We start from the raw sequence: 27,183 nt of genomic DNA, 5'->3' as shown, positions 1-27,183 counted from the left end.
TAATTTGGAGGAATAACTGTTGAGAGGAAGATAGTAATGTTAACTTTTCATGTAGTACTAATAGTATCTTGATGAACAATCTTTGAGGATGCATATCTGAAATTTGATGATGATAGGTTCCTTCTCTCTCTCTCAACTCCCGTCTACACATAGTACTGATGTGCTGTAGGTTTTGCAACATATTTTTTGTGTGATAATATATATAAAAAAAATTATAAACTGATATCTGATTTGTAATTGAATCCCTTTTTAATTTAGAAACAGTTTATGTAGCATAACCATAATAAAATGCTGTATATCAAAATGAATTTCTCTGAATATCATATATACAACTGAGAATAATGCTAAGAAGAAGCACTTTATACTGAATTGATTTCATGCAAATATTAAGTTCCTTCTAAATTTATGTAAATTACCTGGTGCTCTTTTCCCAGGTGGGAATTTGTTCCAGTGATTAGTATTTTCTTAAATCTAATCTATATCAACAAGACAGAAAAAAGAAAGAAAAAAATTATTTAGTTAATTTTTCATCATCAGATTCCCAGTATATATCTTGAGGATATATATTGGGAATCTGATGATGAAAAATTATCAGATTCCCAATTATCAAGATATATGTATAGGAATACTATAATAGTACCTATGCAGGGATTGCATTATTATCAACTACCTATTGACAGGTTTCCTCCAAATTAGTCTCTTACCTGTTGGGACTAGAATATTGTCAGATCTTATATTTAATCTTTTAAGGCATTACTAACTGCATCAATCCACATACATCTTAGTCTCTTTCCTACCCTTTCAGGCATTAAATACCTGCTTTGCAAATCTTTCTGTGACCATAACACCTAAGATTAGCTTTGCTCACACAATCCTAAATGTTAACAGTATCAGATTCCCTCTTAATATCTTCATTTTTAATATGATTCTGTCATTGATGCCATTTGTTCACTTCTCTGATTTTTCTTGAACTCTCATATTTGTGATTTCTAATCTTTGATCATCTGTTTTATCTCTAACCCAGCTCTTAGCTCCATAAGTTAAAATTGGTTTGAACACTGTCTTGTATATAGCTAGTTTAATGTTTTGACTGATTTTTCTTGAGAATATTTTGCTGGCCTGGTTGGCCGAGTGGTAAGTGTATTTGCTATCCAGCCAAAAGGCTGCAGGTTTGAATCCCACTGTGGGCATGGATATTTGTGATTGTCTGTTGAAATACTAGCGGTGGTGGTGGTGGTCGATGGTGTAGATCAGTGGTGGCAAATTTTTTTATGTGCGCTTGCCAGAAATTTACCAATTGAGTTGCTGAATTGGTGTGTGCCAGGCATTTTTTAATAGGGGAAAAATTAATAGAAAATTAATCTAACTTAAATTATTTATTTATTTATAAATTTAAAAAATATATATTTATTTATAATATTTTATAATTATTTATAATTTTATAAATAATATTTTATTTTATTTATAATATTTATTTATAAATAAATTTATAATATTCAGTGCAAAAATATGATTATTGTATTATTAAACTGATTTTAATGATGTTGGTTTGAAAAAAAAAAAAAAACGGTAGTGAGAAAAATATTTATGCATTGTAACTCGCCATCAAAGTTAGCTGAGCGGGGGAAGCAGCAGAAGGATGTTAACTTGTTGGCGAAATGCTTATCATATTTACTCGAAAATAACTCAACCTTGCGTATAACTCGCACCCCTGATTTTACTTGACGAAAAACGACATTAAAAAGTTTTGCATATACCTCGCACACGAAAAATGTTTAAACATGTTCACATTGAGGCGTAGTAACTTGCTCCCCGTGGTTAACAACATGCCCTCCCCAACAGCCATTATACTGCAGATGCAAGAAAAACAATTAGTTTTATTGTATCTATCCCTGAATAAGGTAGAGAGCCTTTTGCACTCTGTGTAATATATTTCTCAACAAATAGTACAATTCCAGACAGTTGGGATTAAAACGGTGCTAACTAATGAATCACATGTTCCCCTCTCACAGAAACTATGCTGTATAGACTCAAGCAAAACCATATGTTGCACTGGAAACACAGTATCTAACTAAAAATTCTTGTCCAATTTTTCAATTACATGAAAGAAGTGTTTGTTTTATTGCATTTGAAATTCTCAATGTCATTATGACAGATCACAAAGGCTAACTTCAAATAAAATTCTACCACGAATTGAAATATGCCATATAATGCATGTGTGAATTCCCCTGCCAGCTGAAATGCAAACAAGCAGCAATAAAATTCAACCAAGGGTTGAAACTTTGTGTGAGTTGAGCCCAACGGTAATGAGAACTTCCATCAGAACGATAAATGACACCCTGTCATGAATGTGTTAAAACTAAGAAATATATAGTGAATGTTGTGATGACAGTTTCAGATGTTATGGAATTCGGAATGGAATGGAAGAGGAATTAGCATTTCAACTAAATAATTGTAGGTTGTCTTTGGGTCACGCGATCTTTTGTTAATACCGCGCCAATCATATGCATGTCATCATAGCTGCTCTCTGGTGTAAAACAAAATTTAACTTGTGTGTATTATAACAATTAAAAAAAAACTTTTGAATAATTTATAACCGCATAAAAGGATATCACCTGTAAATCGTTGATGTGCCAGAAAAATTCTCGGGTGTGCCACCTATGACATGCTTGCCATAGGTTCGCCATCTATGATGTAGATGATGAAGGTAGTTGCAGTTCATTGTAGTTGGGAGATTGAATGGTGGAGATGGAGAGTTGTAGAATAGGTGCTCTCCCTTGATGAGTCTTTGGACTCCCTGGAGGGTTTCACATAATAATAATAATATTCCATCCAGATTTATTTATTGACCCCCTCCCTTAACAATATTCCAGCTTTTCTTGAACATTCTGTTGTCTATGTTTGTATTTAATTTGCCATCATCACTAAAAACTGTGCCTAAATAGCTGAAAATTTTCGCTGTTCTATAAGTTTCCTATTCAGGATGTAGTTGATGGGTGTTCCTGCCTGCTTTCACAGTCTTAGCCCCCCCCCCTTTCAAATCTTTTTACTTTTATAGTTTTTTATGTTTAAAAAGCCACTTAGTGTCTTTTTATAATGATAGGGTAGTGATCTTATCTTCATATTCTGTTGTGCTGTAAGTGCATGTGAAGTCTGATTCAAGTCTTTCATACCAAAAGAGCTGTTGTTGAAATATTTCCTCTCCATTTGTTCCAGATGGAGAGGAAATATTTCAGAATCTGGTAGTTATCTATCATACTTTGATCCGAATTCTTTCACTTATGGCACCTGCAACAAATTCTGGCAATCTATTCTTCTCATTCACCATTCTTCAAGCAAAAAATATTCCTCACATCCTTGCTAACCATACTCTTGCTCAGTTTTCAAGAATGATCACTAGTTCTCCCACTACCAGATTCTGAAATATTTCCTCTCCATCTGGAACTAAGATAAAAGATGTTGGCAATGCTGTATGTGGAGAGCTAAGGTGAAAGAGATGTTTATTTTGGCTGGTACAGTATAAATGAGCAGGTGACAAGTGTGGAACAGAGAAGACATGAAAGAGTTGGTAGTGCATGAGAAAAAGCAGAGTGAAGGTCTGTTTCCATGATATGATAAAGGTGAGCTAAGATGGAGAGCTCTGATCGCAAATGAGTCAGTGTACAGATTGTGTTGGAGGAATGGTGTGGAGTGAGTTTGGATGGATGGAAGGATTTCTATAAGGCTTGCATTTAAATTGATTTGGTGTCAGTAGTTTTGAGAAAGTCTGTTCATTGTTTAGATTATATTTGGTCATTCAAACATATAATTAAAATGAAATATATATTGATCTTTAATTGACCATGATTTATAAACATCTAATACCAACACTAATACCAACAAGTTTCGCCGATGGGGGCTGTCCAGCTTCTTCAGAGCTTATAACGGTACATCAGAGACATTAATAAAAAATGGATATCCAAAGAATCTAATCAACAAGATTCTTCATAGAAATCCCCCCACAACAACAACAACAACAACCTACCATCACTCAATCAGTTCATCTGTAGTTATTCCTTATGCAGGCACAGTGTCCGAGAAGATTGCAAAACTTTTTAAACCTTTCAGCATCAGAGACTGGTCAAGACTATTCGTCACGTTTAAGATCACCAAAATACATTAATCCTTTTTTCAAATACGTTGGAGTGTACAACATCCCATGTGCTTGTGAACTAAACTATATAGGACAGACGTCGAGAAGCCTTGAAATCCGAAAAAAAAAGAACATATAGGAGATGTTAATAACAACAGAACAGACGACTCAGGTCTAGCCCATCATTTCGTGATTACTAACCATACCATTGATTGGGATAGCAGCTCCATGCCTTACCTAGAAGAAGATTTCCATTGTAGAAATGTCAAAGAAGCCGTTGTAGTCCTCCATTCTGGAGAAAATCTTAACAGAAACCAGGGAATGATAATAGCTGACATATGGAAAACCTTCATAAGATCACTCACTCTGCCAGAATTTAATTTCACTCAAAACTACAGAACATGCTCTCATAACAGGGACTAACACAACATGCTCCATGCATGTAATGTTACGTGTTCTGTTTTAATGTGTTACTCCATTTTATCTGTACTAGCCACTTTGAGTTTTATTTCTTACCGTTATAAGCCCTGAAGAAGCTGGATGGCCCATCGGCGAAACTTGTTGGTATTAGATGTTTATAAATCATGGTCAATTAAAGATCAATATATATTTCATTTTAATTATAAGTCTTGAGAAAGTGTTGTTAAGCAAAAGTTTGGAAGTACAAAGTCAGGGAAACTAGAATGTTTAGGGGGAAGAAGATGCAGGTGAGCTTGGGTTCAGGGAACCTAAAAGTTGGTAAGTGGGTGAGTGATCACATGATACAAAATGTAGCAGGTTAACACAAAATATAGCACCCAGGTTAACTTTAGTCAGCTAAGTAACATGATGTAAGGGAGGTTGTGGGGATGAAGGAGGTATTTCAGTTTACATATACTAATGCCAGAAGTATTTGGAATAAGGTTCAGGAGTTTTTGGCATTGGCTAGCACATATTGGCTGAAAGTTATAGGCATTAGTGAGATATGGTTGACCGAGGATGATATGGTCATCCAAATAGAATGCAAGGGATATAGTGTCTTCAGAGAGGACAGAAGGAACACGATGGTAGGAGGAATTTTGCTTTGATGGCAGAGGAATTAAAGCCAAAAAGAGTAGAAGTACATCACTGGGACAAGGATTCAGAGGGCAGTTTATTTGAGGCTATCTGCTGTGAGATAGAAACCAATAGGACTAATATATAATTTGTTGCCACTGTAATCCAGGAGAGCCTCCATAGCTCAGTTAGTATAGACGAAGCTCTTTGTTTGGAAAGCCCTGGGCTCGCTTCCCGTCCATGATGCGAGGAACTTTATCTGGCTCTTTTGACTAAAAGTGAATTAACCAATCTCATATGGAGGTAGGGAGCTTTTCCCCCAGAATCTCTGTTTTTTCTGTCCCTCAGAACAGGCAAACTGGCACTGTGAACATATATGGATTTACAGCCATGAATGCTTATGACAGTATGGACATTGTTACGCCCATAGTTAACCATGAGGCACATCATGGTGTAGTCAACCTCCTGGAGAGGAGATGGCAGATGAATGAGATGGGACTGTAATTTAGGGGTATAAGGAGAATGATGTAGATGACATGCACTCATAAATTAGCAGAATGAGTACAGGTTGAATAATTATTATGGGGGATTTCAATTATAAGACATAGATTAGGAGGAGGAATGGTCAGAGGCAGGAAAGGAAATGGAAATTTATACAGCTGCTGAGAGATAATTACCTGAGGCAACATGTAATGGAGAGGACATTTCTGATGCAATGATCCAGTTCAAGAGTACTGGATCATTGCATCAGAGAACTTAACACTAACCAATCTAGCTACGCTGTTTTTGCTTGGAGAAAGTCATCATATAGTCCCAACCTGGGAGATTGCCAGACATTCAGAATTTTCTGTTAAGAAGGGATATATATATATATATATATATATATATGGAACTACAAAGCAGTTGATTATGACAAGCTGAGAAGACAACTTTAAGCGGAGCTAGCATAAGAATTTGGAGGGAAGAGATGTTCGTGCATGGGAGGTGTTCAAGGAGTGTTTGAAGAAAGCAGTATCTGAGTGTATACCCATAATCAGAAAGATAAATCAGGTAGGAGTTAGATGGATGAATAGCTTCATTATACAGGAGTTGCACACAAAGAAAAGGTTATGGAGGGATTATAAAGAAAAAGGTGATCAACATGCCCATGAACAGTATAAAGTGCAGACAAGAAAGGTGACCAGTGGTAAGGAAGACCAAAGCTAATTATGAGAGAAAGCTAGCTGATAAGGCCAAAAGAAACCCTAAGGACTATATGGCAAGTAAAAGGAGCAATGACTATGGAAAGATGACCTTAAAAGGTGCTGATGGTGGGAAGATAAGAGAAACAAACCAAATAGTTGAATTACTGAGTGAGCATTTTGCACGGATGAATCATCTAGATGGTGACGTTGCAATTCTAGATGTGATTTGACTGATAGGAGAATAGCCGTTGAAGAAATGAAAGTGCTTAAAATATTGCATAATCTCAATATGAACACAGCCATGGGATTAATTCCATGCATATCAGCCCACATATTATGAGAATGTGCAAGTGAATTATCAGCTCCTTTAATTTTAATTTAATTTAGGCCTTGATAGTGGAACAAGAGCAAAATATTGCATAAAGAAGGCTCCAGGACAGAAATAGCAAATTATAGGCTAAACAGCATCTCAGGAGTGGTGGTTAAGGTATTGGAGAAAATGATGAAAGACAAAAATCAGGACTGCATGTCCTGATTTTTGTCTTTCATCATAATAGGAATATGATATTCTATAAGGGACAACATGGTATTGTGAAGGGTAGGTCTTGCTTTAGTAATTTGCTTACTTTTTATAATCAAGTGATAATGGAGTTGGATGAGAGAAGTGGCTATTTAGTGATATTCACAAAAGTATTTGACAAGATTCCACATAGAATGCTATTGCATCAGTTGGAGCATGGATATAAATCTGATGATTTGGATTAGAGAGGTGGCTGATGGAGATGCAAGTGACCAGTGATGCACCATAGGGTTCAGCAATAAATCTTTTGTTGTGTAATTTGTATATCTGTGATATAGGAAATGATTTGATAGGAAATATTCAGTTGTTTGCTGATGATTCTACACTGAAAACAGCAATGGTAAATGAACATGATGCCCAAGATCTGTCAGAAATACTAACAGACTAGCAGTATGGACTAAGGTAAATGGCTGTGGTTTAATGTGGCCAGGTGTAAGGTGATGCACTTTGGAAAGAGATCAAAAGCTGTGTACTCTATTGATGGATGCAGGAAACAGATGAGGCCAGGGACTTCATGTGATTATGGACAGAGAATCGAAGTTCAGAGGATATATAGCAAAGATAACCAAACAGCACATCAGATTATGTGGTTGTTGAAGAACACTAACAAGCAGGGATAGAAAGGTTATTGTTCCCCCTATATTAAGGCTACATCTGGACTACTGCACCTAGATCTGTGGAATGTTTCCTATGAGAATAAATTGATGGTCTGTAGGCTTCAAAACTTAGCTGGTAGACAAAAAAGAGTTGACCCGTTGGATTGTGATAGATTGGGATTTTAGGAACTCCTATCTTATCACAATCTAACAAAAAAGGAATATAAATACATGTGATTGCCTCTGAGTATTAAATTAATTCTATATAAATATATCAAGCAATTTTTACTACGAGAAAACAAATATGTGCATTTAGTACTACTCACAAATGAGTTAAAATCAATGGAAGTGTAAACCTTTAGCAGAGTTTTATAAAGTAATATGTATTAAAAGATATAGAATGTTAGCACAAATTCAAGATGGGGGGGGGAGGTCCAAAGGTCACAGAGCAGTAATGCGAGGGAGCAGCTCGCCCCAAGCAATAGCGTCACGTCAGCGCATGTGCGATAGCGGAGAAGGCTGGATGCCGTGACGTAAGACCACGTGAGTGTGTTGGCTGGACATCGTGGAATGCGAGAAATGCCGAGAAAGAAAAGTGGAAATAAAAGGGTCATGCACCCCTCACAAGAGGCTTTTTGTTCCTGGATCTCCTGGTGTGTTCGTCTCGCGGTGCCGTGAAGGGTGGCAGTGCCTCCATTCCAGAGGATTTCGATAAAGGCAGTAGCGGAACTTGGCAGTCGTATCTCCGCAGAAAGCCCGGCAGTCCATAGAAAGCCAGATTGGAGCACGCGGACATTTCGTTTATGGAAAGGCAGATTCCGGTAGAACATTGACGCAATACAGAACAAAAGGGCATATAAGTAGACTTTATTTGTATTTATTGTGAATGTACTGATTGTGAATGAGAGATTTGTGCCACATTGTAAAAAACAGAAGAAAGAACATTAATGATATTAATTAGGACTGTGCTGCTATGATATAGAGAGAGTTACCTTAAATCTTACTGTCTCCTATTGTGATAGAGTTACATAACATGTTATAGGAGGTTACGAATATGCCTAGAGTGAGGAATTGCTATTTAATGAAGGGATTGTAAAAGATAGAAATGCTATCTTGTGTGGTTTGATTGAACTACAGAAAGTTAGAGAGTTATTGTGATAATCATGCATGATTAAGGTATTTTAGAGTATAAATAAGAATCTTACTGTAGAGAATTACAGCATAATCAGTTTTAAGTATACTTATATTATTGTATTGCTTTAACTCTATCCTGACTGTCAGGAACTCCCTTAAGATGGGAATTAAGCCTATTGTATTGTATGTACATATTTATGATATCTAATAAACCTTGCTTTTGTATCTAACCAAGACTATCTGTGAATTTTGGAATCCGATGCACCTCTTATAAAAGTAATACGAACCTATGCGGGAGACTAGAGAAAAGTAGAGTTTGGCCACGTCTGCAAAGTTACTAGGTATCACTAAAGTACTGTCTTGAGATCATCTCTTGATTGATAATATTGTTTAATCTAATAGCGCTAAGTGGCGCAGTGAAATATAAATTTTCTTGGCGTTTTACGAGAGGGTGATCTCAGACACCCTGATACTTTGGTGTTGCCTTGATCCCGAGGCAATTCCATTGTCCCCCCCAGAGGTACCACGTGATACCCGATTGAGAGTTTAACAGGGATTTGACCCAAAGATAGAAGAATAGATATACGAGTAGAAAGTCGAGGCAACATAAATGGTGCAATCAGCCGGTAGGATGTGGTTTATAAAACTGGAATAAGTACTTTATATAAATCACAGTAAGCTGGTTTCGGATTCCAACCAGAAATTCTTAACAAAGGCAAAGGTTAATTTATAAAACCCTTCTAGCAGTTCAATAATGGAAGACAACGAGTTTTTTCGATGCATTAACCCCCAACAAGTGTTCCCCCAGTTCTCAGGCGAAGATTCTGATGATGTCATTTCATTTTTTTCATACATAGAAGAACCAGTAACATTTCAGTTACTGGTATTGCTCCGTAGTAAGCTGATAGGGAAGGCAAAAACCTTGCTATACTCCTCTCCCATTCTAAAAGAGACCCTGGAATATTCAAAGTTTAAAACGGTCCGAATTTCCCAGTTCTCTAAACTAGGAAGTTTGGGGCCTAATTTATGGGAACTCCAGAGGTGCACTCAGAAGGACAGGGAGAGTGTGTCTGATTTTCAGAACAGATTACTAACGGTGGCCAGTACCCTGAGTGTCCACAATGAAGAGAAACCTCATTTGGACTGGGCCGTTTTCCAGCAATTCAGGCAAGGAGTAAGACCGGAATTGAAAGAAACTGTCTTCAACAAAAGAGTGACTAATTTGGACGAATGCTACAATGCAGTTAAGGAACGGGAGCAGATACTTGGAGACATACATCCCACTTCTGCTGCCAGTCTTGTAAACTTGGTTGAGCAAGAACGCTGCCGAACAATGAACCTAGATAAAAAGGACAAATCCAAGATAAGAAAAGGAAACGAGGGCAATGATAGTGTGACAGCGAATAAGTTGACTGAAATCCTGCCTGAGACCTGTAAGATCAGGGCTATAGTCAAACAGGAAGTGGAACTTCTCCAGAAACCTGTCATGGAGCGATTGGATGAAGTAATGAAGAGATTAGAGATAATATCAGCGAAGGCCCCAGAACCTAAAGTTTCTATGACGGACGAAACTATAAGTCTAATTCGAGAAGAGGTCGAGAGGCTACAAAAGACCCTTCTTGACAGAATAGACACTGTCATGGAGAAAATCAAAGCTATTACCTCCCAAGAAAAGTTAGTATTACCATCAGATCACAGGGCCAATGATCAAGGTGATGGAAGAGAGCCTCCCGGGTGTTATAGATGCGACAGAATTGAGCACATAACTCGCAATTGTTTCAGAGGCAGGGGACGCTTTAACAGAGGTCATGAAGAAGAACTTAGATCTCATACGTATGCTAATAGGACGTGGAAGAAGAGACAGGGAATAAAAGGGCAGTCATATGAAATGATGATGAAGACCAGTGTGCTTGGAGAGCATTGCAATGCCCTATTTGACACTGGAGCACAAACCTCCATCATTTCTGAGGACTATTTTAAAATGTTAGAACCATACATTAAGGACAAAATCACTTACCTCAAACGATCCGTGAGAATATTTGGGTGTACAGCCTCAGCACCTCAGCGTCTAAATCAGTAAATCTTAAAGTGCATCTGCCTGAGTTCAGAATGTGTGTTTGGCATGAGTTTCTGGTCTTGTCAGGATCTTCTCTCCCACACATAAAACTGATTCTGGGCAATGATTTTTTGATGAGATGCAACTTTAAGTGTGATTATGCGAGGAAGGAAGTATATCTCCTTGGAAGAAGGCAAAACATAAACAGGGGAATTGAATCAAAATTGCATAAGAGCGGAAGGAATTCACCAAGGGTCCAATCTTTTAAGGGGAGCCTAAAAACCCAGGTTAGTAAATCTACAGGTGAGCTAGCAGGTGACTGCTCAAGCATGACAGAGCACACTTTGTCAGCAGAGACAAGCCCTCGTGCGAATCAAGTGTCCTTAGTAGTACGAACATCACAGGGAATTTCAATTGACACTGGGAGCGTAGAAATAGACAAATAAATCTTCTTCTGCAGCTTCTCCCACTTAAGTCGGGTCACTGTTGATGACAAGTCTCCTCCACATCCTCCTGTCTTGGGCTGTCACCACATCCAAGTTCTTCATCCTCAAGTCCTCTTCTACCAGCTCCCTCCATCTCTTCTTTGGCTGTCCACGCTTCCTCCTTCCTTGCACATCCAACTGCATGATCCTTCTTCCTACATATTCGTCCTCCCTCCTCATCACATGACCAAACCATCTCAACCTTGTCTCCTGTATCTTCGCTCCTAAGTTTGTAACTCTCACTGTTCCCCTTACATAGTCATTTCTTAGATGATCCTTTCTGGTCACACCGCACATCCATCTATGCATTCTCATCTCTGCTACTTCCATTCTGCTAATGTTATTTTTCCTCAGGGCCACAGTTTCTATAGCATACTACATAGCTGGCCTCACTACTGTCCTATAGATTTTGCCTTTCAGATTGATCGGCACCCTCTTATCGCATAACACTCCAGCCATCTCCCTCCCGTTCCTCCAATCCACTTGTATCCTGCATCCCACTTCCTTCTCAGCTCCTCCATCTTCTTCCACTGTTGAACCTAAATATCTAAAGTCCCTCACCTTCCTGATGACATTTCTTTCCAGCTCCAGATCTGTCTCCTGGCTGCCACCCACTGTGCAACACATATACCTATCTTACTTCTGCTCACTCTCATACCTCTCTCTTCCAGTACTTTTCTCCATCTTTCCAGTTTAGTTCCAGCTTCTTCTCTTGAATCTGCACACAGCAAGATTACAACATTGTCCAAGGCGCATCTTCTCTCACCTCCTCCGTCACCACCTCCACCACAATGTTAAAAAGAAACGGACTTAATGCTGACCCTTGATGCAAGCCAACTGTTACTTGAAAACTTTCTGTCTGTCCCAGACAGGTCCGAACACTTGTCTTCACATTTCACTTCACATATACACATAATACGACCACCCGCTCTTCTCCAAGACCCAATTTCATTAGCATGATCCTGTCGTTCCTTCTACCCACTTCCAGTACTTCGCCCTTCATTCTGCTACACACCACAATTTCTACACCATTTCTTCCCTCGTTATTCGCTCCAGAGTAGAACAATTTATATCCATCTCCCAGTTCCTTTGCTTTTCTCCCCTTCCACCTTGTCTCCTGCACACATAAAATGTCCAACTTCCTCATCATGTCTACCACCTCTCTTCCCCTTCCAGTCATGCTTCCAATATTCAGTGTTCCCACTCGCAACATCCTCTCCACTTGCTGGGCTCGCTTCTTTAACCACACCTGCCCTTGATGCTGTAGCCCTCGTCCACTTCTTGCAGCTCTAGGATGATGTGGCTGTGCATCGCTTAAGGGGTATTCCCTAGCCCTTATATCATTTTCTCTTTGACTCGTATCATAGCTAGAGCTGGCAGTGAAGTTTTACGACCAGATGCCCTTTTTGACATCAACCCTCGCCATTTATCCGGGCTTGGGACTGGCACCTATGGAGACTGGCTTGCCTCCTTCGGTGGCTGCATAAGACAAAATGACTTAGCAAGACAGGACAGATTCACCCCTAGCCCTCGAATACTCTAATAGCATCAGGGGAAAGGAGCAAGGAGAGGAGAAAGAAGCAAAGAAAGAAGGGGAGGGAGCAGTCTATAAAACAATATAACAGATGTATATTGCATAAAGTAAGGCATGGTCCAGCATCTGGTACCTCGGGTTTGACATGCCCATACTCTCTGAAGTGAGCCCTCGAGGTAAATCAGGACTAATGAATAAATAATTTAATTAATAGAGATGAAAAATGCGCTCCATCCGCGTCGGCATTTCACAGTCTCTTTGTTCATGGTAAAGTAGCTCAACTAATTGCGAGCCTGCTTGGTGGCAACCATGCCATCAGCTGAATCATTTGGCTGTCTGGCATTTGTTTTACTTGCCCGCCATGTACTCACTCTGCTTGTTCAGTTTGAGTTAAGCATCGAGAGAGAGCATATTTAGTTTTTGTTTTAGAGAGGAGTACCCAGTTTTAGCAGAAAAAGCGATAAAATTTCTAATGCCTTTTGTCACAACCTATAAGTGTGAAACAGGCTCTTCAAAACTGGTTTTTCTAATAAATAAATGTAGAAACCGATTAGAAGTCGAACCGGATTTAAGAATAAAGTTATCATCTTTTCCTCCAAACCTGAAGTTTCTAAACAACAGCATCACACTTCTCATTAATAAATTCTTGGCTTTAGTTTAATTTCTTTATATTTTTGTAAGAGTAATTGCTTCTTTATTATAATAATAATAAATGAACACTAACTCTATGAACATTCAAATCTGTTTTTTTTTACCTATTGGCCATAAAAATTTTAGTGAGTCACGAAGATGAAGTATTAAAATAAACGGGCCACAAAAAAAAAATTTGGGAAACCTTGATAAATAAGTTATTAAAGAGGTTTTATAGGATTGACAGTGAAGACATTTTCAGGACATGCCAAAAAGGGAGAGATCAAGGGATCACCAGTGGAAGTTGTGTAAGAGCATGGTTAGCACTAGGTGTTTTTCTTGGAGGAGTGGTGAATGTGTGGAATGGGTTGCCAGAGGTGGGTGTTGGTGCTTCATCAATGAATGAGTTTAAGGAGAACTATAATAGGTATTGTGTGAAAGAAGGTTAGTGTGTAAATAAATGGAGAGTCCATGGAGATGATGATAATAATAATAATAATAAACCTTTCACAGTAATTTTTATGTCTCAATCTTATTAATCAATTTCTGTAACCCACAAATCTTTAATAATCTATCTTCATTAAGTGCATTCCACATACCTGCCACCATCTTGGTCACTCATATCTGGATCCTCACCACCACCTCCTCCACCTCTCTTTATTCCAAAGAAACCCAGGTGACCAAACCTGTGCATAGTAGTCAAGATATATATATACACTCACGTTCATAGAAACTGTATTACCTGCTGTAACCATGTTATTTTGGTATTTAAATTTGAATGCCTATTTGATAAAGGATAATAACACAATAATTGTCACAAATAATGAAGAAGGTAATACTGCAGCCGTACCACAGTAGAGTGAGTACAGGAACCCTTTTAGGTATTTCACGAGAGGAATAGCCTTCTCTATTCAAAGCTTGAATCACACTTTTTCTGTCAGGTGTTAACTGCACATAACTAGCCATAACGATCTCAGCACAAAAATGCGAAAACTGGCTCTTCCTGTCTATTTATAGCATAAAAAATTCTGACACATTAGCAGCAACTATTACATTACATAGAAATCCGTAAGAATGATAGATGATGCAGCACAACAAAATATCTAATAATAAACCAACTAAAAACTATATTTATGTAAGGTGATGCAGTTTCTGTGAACATGAGTATAATGCAAGCCAGGCTGGCCTAGTGGTTAGCGTATCTGCTCTCCAGCCAAAGGGCTGCGGGTTCGAATCCTGCTGTGGGCATGGATGTTTGTGATTGTCTGTGGAAATAATAGTGGTGGTGATCGGTGGTAGATGGCATCGGTGTAGTTGCAGTCAGTTGGTGGATTGAGTGGCGGAGACAGAATTGTAGAGCAGGTGTCCTCCCCTCAATGAGTCTTTGGACTCCGTGGAAGTGTCAAATAATAATAATAATCTACTTATCTCTTCTCCTCAGGGCATTCTTCAGTGCAGACCTATCTGGCCAAGTGGTTAGCGTATCTGCTCTCCAGCCAAGAGGCTGCAGGTTCGACTCCCGCCAAGGCATGGATGTTTGTGATTGTCCTACTAACCATTTACCACATGCACGGCTGTCACCTGTGGTCTGGCATAGTATGACCTTTGATTTCTTTGTGCCATAAAAAATTAAATCAAGCATTCTTCATTAATCAGTAATCTAATGAGCTGTTTTAGCAACTTTTGCAATGCCCTATAAACTTCCAACCACCAATCCAAATCCCTAGCTTCATCAATTTCAGTTCCATCATATGGTAAACAGCTGGTAATCTTTTCATCCCAAAATGCATAACCTTATACATTTCCAGGTTAAACTGATATCCGTTCTCCTTTCCCTATACTGCAGTTCATTTAAATCATCTTGCAAAATTTTAACATCATTGACTACTATATTGTTCTACTGAATTATGCATCATCAGCAAACAGCAAACAACTGAATATTTCTCTTCAGATCATTTCTTGTATCATTAATATACAAATTTAATATGTACAATACTTTTTTATTATTATTATTATTCTGGGCACTCCAAGGAGTCGACAGACTCATCGAGGGAGGCCTTAACATCATGTCAAGAACAACTATTCGACATTCACACAGTATCTATCATACCTTGCCTTGAACTCATTCATGGTCGTAGCACACCCACAACAGGCTCTGGTAGCTTATTCCACTCATTCACCACTCTCCAAGTAAAAAACCTAGCTCTAACACCCTTGTTAACTATATTCTTGCCTAGCTTCCATGCATGGCCCCTAGTCCTCCCACCACCAGTCCTATTTTCAAAAATATATTCTGGATTAATCTTATAGTAACCCTTCAGTAATTTGAATGTCTCAATCATATCACCCCTTTTCCGCCTATCGACCAATTTTTGCAACCCACAAATCTTCAACCTATTCTCATAAGGTTCATTCAACAGACCTGCTATCATCCTCCTATATTCATCCTCCTCATCGCGAAGAAACCCTGGCGCCCATAACTGGGCACAGTAGTCCAGATGGGGTCTTATCAAGGCTCGATACAGAGGAACAATAACTTGTTTGTCTCTGCATGTTAAAGAATTTTTCAGAAGCCAAGTGATTTGATGAGCTGATTTAGCCACTTTTGCAATGTGCCCCCTAAACTTCAATTCCTTATCTGCCAACACTCCCAAATCCCTGACCTCATCAATCTCCTGGAGTACAGTTCCACCAATGTGATATACTGCTGCTATTCTTTTCACCCCAAAATGCATAACCTTACACTTTGCCACATTAAATTGACATCCATTTTTCCTAGCCCAGTCCTCCAAACTATCCAAATCATCCTGTAAAATTTTGACATCCTGTGTACTCACAATTGCTCTGCCCAACTTTGCATCATCAGCAAACAAGTGAACACTTCCTCTCAGATCCTTTCCTATATCATTGATGAACAGATTGAAAAGTAGTGGTCCAAGAACAGAGCCCTGCGGCACACCACTAGTCACAAGCCATCTTTTAGACTCAACTCCTGAATAAACCACTCTCTGGTATCTCTCCATCAACCACCCTCCTATCCATCTCACCAACCCTATATCCATCCCCATCTGCTCCAGTTTACTGATTAGGGTTCCATGTGGTATCCTGTCAAAGGCCTTGGCAAGGTCCAGTAGTATCACTGTAAACCCATTACCCTTATCCTGTTCAGCCATCACTGTGTTATAAAACGTGAGCAAGTTACTGAGGCATGATCTACCCTTCACAAAACCATGTTGTCCCCCATACAATATGCCATTTTCATCTATCCAATCCTGTATTCTTTTCTTGACTAATTTCTCTAAGACCTTGACAACGATTCCTGAAATGCTAATCGGTCAGTAATTTACAACAGCAGTCTTGGAACCACTTTAATGCAGTGGAACTATTTTCCCTTCTTTCCACCCCCTCGGGACTAACCCAGACCCGAGACTCAAATTAAACAAAATGGTCAAGGATACTGACAATTCTATAGCCGCTTCTCGTACGACACCAGCCATCCAATCCCACAGGTGTATTGACATTGAGGTTATGCAATAGACTACTCACCTCCACTTCGTTCATCACAATTCCCATATAATCTACTGGTTCATTCATTTCTGCAATGTCACCACCTGGATGATATATTCTTGCAAAGTGCTCACTCAGTAACTTTACTATATCAACTGATTCAGTTATCTCCCTACCATTGGCATTCCTTAAAATCATTCTGCCATATACATTTTTCCTTTTACTTGCAACATATCGAAAAAACTGTTCAGCCTGCATGGCCAATGTTCTTTCGTAATCCTTTTTTGCTTTTCTTACCACACACGTTACGCTTCTGGCCTGTGCTTTATACCGTTCATGTGCCTGCCGGTCACCTTTCTCCTTAAATTCCCTCCATAGTTGTTTCTTTTTTTGCAGCTCAAGTTTAATGGTGTTATTCATCCATTTAACCCCTACTTGATTTATTATTTGGACTCTAGGTATACAGTCAGCCATTGCTTCATGCAAACACTTCTTAACTGCCTCCCATGCACTATCAACTTCTAGTCCTTGCAGTTGTACATGCCATGGCACTGAACCAATCAAACTCCTAAGCTTGTCATACTTGCCAGCCCGATAATTCCACATGTACCCTGTCTTAATTGTAAATTCCACACCTTTAGCCACCTCCCAAGTCAAGACCCTATGATCACTCTCACCAATTGGTGGCAATGTGGTCATATTTGTTACAGCCAAATCCTCAGATGTAATTACTAGGTCAAGCACTCTCTGACCCCTAGTATTTTCCATTACATGCTGTTGCAGATAGTTATCCCTTAATAACCGCATAAAATCCAATTCCTTCCTCCCTTGTGTCCTCTCCTCACTCCAATCAATACGACCATAGTGGAAATCTCCCATAATAATTACCCTCTTTCCACTCATTTCTTCTATTTGCTTGTGCATACTGTCTCCACCATCTTTTCCATCACCTGGTCTATAGCAGCACCCAATTGTATATTTTTTTCTGCTAGCCACAATCTCACACCAAATGGCCTCAAATGTGCGCTTTTCTCTATCCTGCAATTCAACTTTTATTCTCCTTGGCTGCAGCTCATCAGCTATCATCAACAATACTCCTTCCCCCATTTTATTCTCCCTGTCATTCCTGAACACACTATACCCCTCACATTCAATCCCACTAGCTGTGTCATCTTCTGTCAGCCATGTTTCACTAATGCCAATAACCTGTGGTCTGGAAGTGCCAACCATGGCCAAAAACTCTTCCTTCTTGTTCCTAATACTCGTAGCATTAGTGTACATGAATTTAAGACCCCCGTTAGCCCCATCCCTACCTTGATGCCTTATATTAACTATCCCATTCTGATTTGTTGTCCTTATTCGCTCGGGCATATTATACTCATTCATACATTCAACTGCCTCCCTAAGGTCTGTATATCTACCCCCCCCCTTAATAAATCTAGTTTCCCTGATTTTGCACATCCACTACATTCAGCAGCACTTTTTCAAGTCTCCTTACACCGTATCCATTCAAATGCAAGCATCCATCTTATATAGATCCTTTCACCCATCGAACTCACTCCACACGTCCACAAATTCCACACCACTCGTCATATAACCCACGCATAAAGTCATTTGCAATTATGACTCTCCTTTTAAACATTTCACTGTCATACCGCGGCAAAAGACTAATCATCCTAACTCTCTCACTCTTTTCTTTTGCTACCTCAAACAATTCATTCAGGTCCTCTATCATTTCCATTTTATCTCCTTTCAAATCATTCGTACCTGCAATAACAATCAATTCTTTCACCCTTTCCTTTTGCTCTCAAATAGACACAGTTACATCCTTTATGTAACTCTAATAGACTCAGTTACATACTTCGTATCCATCACCAACTTCGTATCCATCCCTATTTGTTGCTTATCAGAATTTCATATTGCATCCTGTCAAAAGTCTTTGCAAAGTCCATCAGTATTACCATGTATCCATTGCTTTTATCAAGTCAAGTTGTCACTGTATTATAAAAGGTGAGTAAGTTACTGAGGCATGACCTGTCTTTTATAGAACCATGTTATCCACCATATGATATCCTATTTCTATCTGCCTATTCTTGGATTTTTCCTCTTAACCAACTTCTTCAGTACCTTGACCGCCACTCCTGAGATGCTGATCAGTTGATAATTTGCTACCCCAGTCTTGAAGCCTCCTTTATGCACCCTCTTGGGACCAACCCAGAGTTGACTTAAATTAAATAGTGTGGTCAAAGGCACTGCAAGTTCCCTAGCACCTTCTTGTAATACTTGATCTGATATACTGTCTAACCCAATAGTTGTATTCATGTCACGGTTCTGTAATATCTATGCACATCCAGTTCATCTATCTCTATTTCCACATCAGCCACTCTCCCTACCATTGGCACTCATCAGCATTATTCTTTCATAATCATTTTACCTTTTACTTTGCCATGTACTGAAAGAACTCCATGGGATTACCTTTAGCCTGCACCATTAATTTCCTTTCATACTGTAATTTTGCCTTCCTTACCATACTAGTCACTCCTGGTCTGTGCTTTGTGCTGCTCATAACCTTCCTGTTTGAATTCCATCCACATATTTCCTTAATGATGCTGTTCATCCATTTAACTCCCACTTGATTTATCCCTCTAACTCTCTAGGTATGTACTCTGCTTTTATTTCCTTCAAACACTCTTTTACCACATTCCATGCACTGTCATCATCCAACCCTTGCAGTTTGCTAAAAGCAAGCTCTTGAGTTGTCAATACATACAGCTGTTGTATTTCCACTTTATACCCCAAAATTATATATCTTTTATTTTCATTTTCCATTATGAATTCAATTTTTATGTTGAAGAAAGCAGAAACAAGAAATGGATGAAGAATGGATATATTTATAATTCTAGGGTGCTTATTGAGCTATTGCACCTATAATTTTAAATTTTATTATTATTGTTATCAACAGACCTCCATGGAGTCAAGAGACTCATCGTAGGAGGCCTCACTCTCACATGCACAGCTCATCATACCTTGACTTAAATGCATTCACTCTCTCCCTGCACTCACCATTCTCTCAGGCAATTCATTTCATTCACTTACCACTCTCCATGCAAAAACTCTTCTCCTCACTCCTCTACTCCTCTCTTTAGGGGAGTAGAGGAGTGAGGAGAAGAGTTTTGCTCCTATAATTTAAACTTTGTTTTCTAAAGTACTGTATTTTATTATTATACCTTATTTCATTTAATTAATAATATTATTGTTATCAACAGACGTCCATGGAGTCATACATGACTCCATGAACGTCTATCCCTGGATTCATACGTGACTCCAGGGATAGCCTCTCATTCTTCTCCCTGTCTCCAGATATTCTATGAAAAATCTCATGGAGTCATACATGGAGTCGTCCATGGAGTCATACATGACTCCAGGGATAGCCTCTCATTCTTCTCCCTGTCTCCAGATATTCTATGAAAAATCTCATCCACGCTAATCTGGTAATTACTTCTTATGTAATTACCAGATTATACATATAATAATGTAATTATTATATGCCTCAATCATATCTCTCCTCTTCCTTCGATCCACTGGCTTTGTAATTTGCATTCTCTATATCTGTTCCTCACATTCCAGAGACCAGAAACCAACAATCAATCGTCTCTGAACCCTATCCAACATCTTATCATTCTTTTGAAAACTTGGCAACCAAATCTGTGTGCAGTAATCCATTTGCAGCCTAATCAAAGTCTCGTACAATGGAATCAAAACATCCATACTTCTACATGTCAGTGTTCTCTGCATCATTCCCATAGTCCTCTGTGTTGTCATCACAATTTTAGCAAAATATCCACAAAATTTCAAGCCCCTATCCACTATAACCCTCAAATCATTCATCTCCTCCACCTCCTCTAGAAGAATATCTCCATCAATTCTATACTCTGCATCTCATCTTTGCTTCCCAAATTTTAAAATCTTACATTTTGCAACATTAAACTGATCATCCCCACACACTTGCCCATTCAGACAGTCTATTTAGGTCCTCATGCAATGTTATAACATCTGCTCTACTTCTCATAGCTCTCCTCAACTTTGCATCATCTGAAAACAAGTGTACATCACCATTTAAGCCCTTTCCAATGTCATTTACATAGAAATTAAATAACAATGGCCCCAAAACATGCAACTAATGACTTTCCTCTTCTGAGATATCGCTTCCCCATACACAACCTGTTAATCAGACAGCCAACCAATCCAACACGCTAATGTACTATCTAACCCCATTTGGTTCCAATTTAACTACTAATTTGTCATGTGGCAGTCTATTGAAAGCTTTCTTTTCAAAATGTAAATATACTACTGTATATGCATTCTCCTTGTCCGATGTATTTGTGATCTTGTTATAATAAGTAAGCAGATTGCTAAAACATGATTTTCCTTTGTCAAACTCATTCTGCCCATTAAAGAGAATTCTACTGCTGTCCACACAGTTCTAAATCCTTCTCCTTACTAGCTTCTCCAACACCATGACCATAACTCCATACAAGCAGATTGGTTTATAATTTGAAGCCTTTGTCTTATCACCCTTTATATGAAGCAGAACAATTTTGTCATCTTTCTTCTCCTTTGGAACCTTGGCTAATCCAAGAAGCTGTTGTTAACCCCCTGGAGCATTCCCTGAAGATATGCGATGATATACCATGAACGTCAAAAAAAAAAAACCTTCAATGTCGAAAAAACTCCCTAGAATTTCTTTTAGTGTCTTTTGCTAACTGCTGCTCATATTACACTTTTGCTACCCTTCCTGAGTAACCTTCCTTGCTTGCTCTTTGTACTCTTCGTGTAACTGATTATCTCCACTCATCTTGTGCTGCCTCCACAATGCCTTTTTCTTCCAGATTGCATTGCATTTTTTTTCCAGTGCATGATTCACCTCTTCAGTCATCCATTTTATACCTATCTTATTTAATCTCCTGATCATTGGAATATACTCAGTCACTCTTTTGTCAGATATTTCCTGAGTAGGACCAAGCAGCATTGATTTCCTTCCCATGCAATTCTTCATTCCATGATATCACTGCAAGCCACCTCCTGTGTTTGCTATAATCACCCACCTTATTGTTCCACATCTAATCCTTTCTCACAGAAGTCCTGATATGGCTGGCCACCATCCAAGTAATTACTTCTGGAGGAAGATGCGACACTTCACTTACAACATAATGTCTTCTGATGAGATAATCAAATCCAAGACTCTCAATCCATGTGTGAATCAAGAAATTTATTCTCTTTGGTTCTTGATGCTGTCTCTTCATTCCAGTCTATATTACCATAATTGAAATTGACCATAATGATTGCCCTTTTCTTATTAGCCAGACCAATTTGTCTAAACATTTCCTTCTCACTGCCTTCCACATTACCAGGTCTGTACCTTACTAAATATTTCATGCTGTCCACTTCTAATTCACACCGTACTGCTTTAAAACTGCTGTCAGTATTTGCTCCTTGCATCTCCACTCTAAATGGGCACAACTCCACTGCTATTATTATTATTATTATTACGGGTATCTCCATGGAGTCAGTAGACTCATCGCGGGAGACCCAAACTAGCAAAACAATATCTGTCATATCTCTTCTTGAATTCATTTACAGACGAAGAGCTCACAACTAAGTCAGGCAATGAATTCCACTCATTCACCACCCTCCAGGCAAAAAACCTTGTTCTGACACCTTTGTTAACCACAATCTTCTTTAATTTCCAGAGATGACCTCTTGTTCTTCCATCACTATCACACAGCTGAAACATTTCCCCTGCATCAATCCTATAAAAACCTTTTAGTAATTTGAATGTTTCTATCATATCCCCTCTTCTTCGCCTGTCAACCAATCTCTGCAATCCACAAACTCTCAATCTATCAACGTAGGGAGCATTTTTTATATCACTCACCAACTTGGTCACTCTTCTCTGAACCCTCTCCACAGCCTCCTCATCTCCAAGGAATCTAGGTGACCAGACCTGAGCACAGTAATCCAAATGTGGAAGTATCAATGCTTTATAAAGAGGAATAATAACTTCTTTATCTCTGGATGTCAGTGTGTTCCTCAACAACCAAGTAATCCTATGTGCAATCTTGGACACCTTAGCAATGTGTCCCCTGAACTTCATCTCCCTATCTACCAATACCCCTAAGTCCCTAGCCTCATCAATCTCTTGGAGTACCTTTCCATCGATGTAGTACACAGCTGGTAATCTTTTAATCCCAAAATGCATGACTTTACACTTTTCCACATTGAACTGATATCCATTTTCTTTTGCCCATTTTACCAGCTTATTTAAATCCTCCTGCAAACTTTCAACATCAGCTTGATTTTTTATTGCACTACACAACTTTGCATCATCAGCAAACAACTGAATATCTCCCTTTAAGCCATTTCCTATATCATTTATATACAAATTAAACAACATTGGCCCAAGCACAGAGCCCTGAGGCACACCACTGGTCACCTGCCTCATTCTGGACTCGGCTCCTCCATACACCACCTTATGGTATCTCTCCCTGAGCCATTCTCCTATCCATATCACCGATTTAATATCCATTCCCATCTGCTCCAATTTGCGTAACAGTGTTCTATGGGGTATCCTGTCAAAAGCCTTAGCAAAATCCAGAAGTACCACTGTGTAGCCAGTTCCTTTGTCCAACTCAGATGTTATTCTATTATGAGTAGTTAATAGATTGCTAAGGCAGGATCTACCTTTAACAAAACCATGTTGGCCTCTATAGAGTATCATATCCTGATCCACCCATTCTTGAATTTTGTCTTTAACCAACTTTTCTTTAACCAACACTTCTCCACCCTCTTTGCTTTGTCTGTTTTCATGAAAGACTACATATCCCTCCATCTATTCCTGTGAAAATGTCATCCCCATTCAACCATGTCTCACTTATACCAACAATCTTTGGGCGAATAAACTCTATCAATATTACGATTTCATTTCCCTTGTTTTGAATAACTTCTGGCATTTGTAAACTCTACACTCTCCCTGTTCATTCCTGTCTATTATCACTAATATTACACCCCCTCTCCAGACCTAAATATGAAAATTATAATCTCAGAAATTCTTAAATGCATTGTGTATTGTTTATGCTGCCTCACTATACACACAAGTTGTTGTTTTATGTGTGTGTGTATGTTTAAATTAATGTTTACTGACAATGTCTTTTTTTTAAAGGTTGGAGTTACATCACCAAAGACTACTCGACTCTTGGCAGCTCATGAAGAAAAAGGTTGTCAGAAGGTAACTGAAGTCTGAGTTTTTAATAGTATATTTTTTTTTGCTTTATGGTTGTGTATATTTTTAAGGTATATCTTTCACGCTGATTATTATGAGAATTTTAAAATAATAAAATCATGCCAAAATTAAGCCGCATGAATCTTGACTAGCATAAAATAAACTGTATAAATAACTATGCATAAAAGTATTGAAGCTTATTGTAACTTACAACCAGCTAGTTTCATTAAAAAAAAAAAAAAAAACTTGTTCAGGCTTATAGTTAGCACAAAAAAGGATATAAGAAATAGATAACAACAGAGTTGTCCAAATGCTCTAAAATCATTACAAAGAAAATAATTAAATTCATCCTAAAACAAAAATGTAGTTATGTGGCATGCATTTGGCCATCATGAGATAAAGACTGCAGGCAAAGTTAAAATCTTTGAAGTTAAAAGATTTAATTAGAGATTTCCAGATGTCATTTAATATAAGTCCTTGATTTCTATTCAAAGATCTGTGTGAATGGATAACTGTAATATTGTTTTAGAAGTCTGGAGTAAAAACTTTCTTCGAAGTACAGCATGCAGCATATTAGAGATGTCTCAGTTAACTATATGACTAGTGGTTGAGATGTTATATTCTTGTTGTGTTATGTATTTCTCAACCCTGCTTTGTCTTCTTTGTTCTTTACTTAAAACTTCGTGAAGTGTCTTGAATGGTCAACTGCCTTAACTATCATCTGCTGCCATTTATTTATTTCTACTAGATCTTATGTTCTCACGCTCTGTAGTCTAACAAATTTATTTCTTTTACGACTGTGCCAGTTAGACTATGTATTGAGTGTGAGATTATAAGATTTTTATATCAAAGACAAAGCAGATATTGTTAGCATTCCCCATTTTTATGTTAATCTTTACCTTTAATTAGTCGTGGCTTGAGCCAATTCCAATAGTCACAAACAGCATTCTAGAACTATAGTGAAGGAAGGCCATTTGCTACAACTGCAGCAGGTAACTGATATTTCCAATTATATGCTCACTGAAACAGAAGTGCTACTCCAAATCAGCTATGCTGGCAGTAGCTACAGAAACATTGATATCTGTGTCCACTGTTCACAGAAGGCTTCATGGTGGTCTGTATTCTAGGTGACCAGTAGTCTGCATGCTCCTATTCCCATGCCACAGGAGAGAATGTTTGAAATGGGCCAGGCTCCATGTCAACTGGATCTAAGACCAGTGGGTTCAGTATTGTTTACAGGCAAGTCCCAATTCTCTACAGTATGATACCATGCTTGATTCTTTGGAGAGAGCCAGGGACACATTATCATTCCTCTAATATCCATGAAATGGATGCTTATGTTGGAGGTAGGTGATAGTTTTGAGAAATATCTTATTGGGGCTGGCACATTGGCCTTTAAATAACTCATTACAGCTTAAACTCTTCAGGAAAATACAGAATAAAATTCATACAATCCTATCATTTGGCAGGCATTATAACTAATGCATTATATATTGGGAGCCATGTTATATTGTAATTTCTTCCCAAGTTGACTGTAATCTGGCAGAGAAGTGTACATACTAAGAAATTAATGTTTCTTATAGAAGGTGGAAATTCTTCGAAAGTAAACGTTTTTCTGAGTAATCCTGTTGACAGACAACCTAAACTCTTTGTGTATTGCTGAAAACATAGATAGAACCAGGGAGCACTCCTCTACAAAGTAAATAAATTAACTCAAAATATATCACTTCTCACTATAGAGGAAGGCTCTTTAATAAAAGGAATGCATTTCCTTGAATGATGCTTTGGATGAGATTTTTTGGTAATATGTTATATTTGAGTTCACTGTAATGTATAAGCTGTAGTGATAGTTGACTGTAATATTACTATCGTAAAAATAGTTTCAGTTCATTGCAAATAATCATTTTAAATAAATTGTTTTATTTAAAAACAGTTTATGCTCTCGGGGAACCCTGTAACCCCTAGAGAGTGCATCCCCTGGGTGGCGGATAGGAGAGCCCACCACGTGTATGTACGTGCATGCGTGCGTGTGTATATGGTGGGATGGTCCGAATATAGTGAATAAGGACTCATGGACCAACAGAGCCATAAGGGGCAATCATCTTGATTGTAAGGGAAGTGGCACTCCCATGGACCCCTAGCTGGATCTATCTCCTCTCCTTCTATTACTTTGAGGAAGATCCACTTACTTTAATCTTTCCTATATGGCCTTATTAGCCAACTCTTCTTATTTTATGACCCCTATGCTATTAGAGTACTCGAGGGCCATGAGGTCTTTTCATTTCTGGCCTTATAATTATGTCCTCTCTATAAACCTTAATGTAATTCTTCTATAATCTACTCTTTCCCCCTTCAATATACCCTATTCCTCCTATGGGTTTAAATTCGGAAGAAGGCTAGTTCAGAAGCCTTAAGGTAGCAGCCCTACCACTGAACTATTCCATCGTCAGGCTAGTCCTCTGACATGGAAAACATGATTCTACTAGTAAGCTGACAGAAAAAGATAATCGGATTGAATGACCCTGGAATGGAAAAGGTAAAACAAAAATGGAAACGACAAAATATAATACACATAGCAAACTGGAATGTAAGAGGAATAGCATATAAAGAAATAGAATTAGACCAATTATTAAATGAAAGAAATTTTAAAATAGCAGTAATAACTGAAACGAAAAAGAAATTAAAAGGAACCATGAGAACTGAAAATTTTAATGTTATATACAATGGAGTTGACAGAGACCAAAGAGCACAAGCAGGAGTCATGATTTGGATTCATAACTCCCTTTCAAAACAGTTAAAACATTATAAATTATGGAATGAAAGAATAATAGAAGCTAGAATAAAAATAGATAGAGGCTATTTAACAATAATTGGCTTATATGCCCCAGAAAAGGGACGAGAACAAGATAATATTCATTTTTTTAATCAGCTACAAAACATATATAATAATAATAAAATAAAAATGATTACGTAATTTTAGCAAGAGACTTAAATGCAAGAATTGGAAACACGAAAATGAATAATAATATAG

General features: G+C 38.2%; 1 protein-coding gene across 1 annotated transcript in view; it reads left to right on the top strand.

Moving 5' to 3' along the window:
• The window catches only part of LOC150105739 (BBSome complex member BBS7-like), a 320,423-nt gene that overhangs the window by 18,035 nt on the left and 275,205 nt on the right, over window positions 1–27,183 (top strand). The window contains exon 3 of the mRNA XM_090395048.1: window positions 24,093–24,158. Coding sequence (XP_090251174.1) covers window positions 24,093–24,158 — 66 coding nt within the window. The remainder of the gene's footprint in view (window positions 1–24,092; window positions 24,159–27,183) is intronic.

This window comes from Typopeltis vanoorti, chromosome 6 (genome assembly GCF_054136105.1).
Source record: "Typopeltis vanoorti isolate ZY-2024b chromosome 6, IOZ_Tvanoo_1.0, whole genome shotgun sequence".
NCBI classification, from domain to species: domain Eukaryota; kingdom Metazoa; phylum Arthropoda; class Arachnida; order Uropygi; family Thelyphonidae; genus Typopeltis; species Typopeltis vanoorti.
The sequence above is the reverse complement of the archived record's forward strand: the minus strand, read 5'-3'. Positions and strand labels throughout refer to the sequence as shown.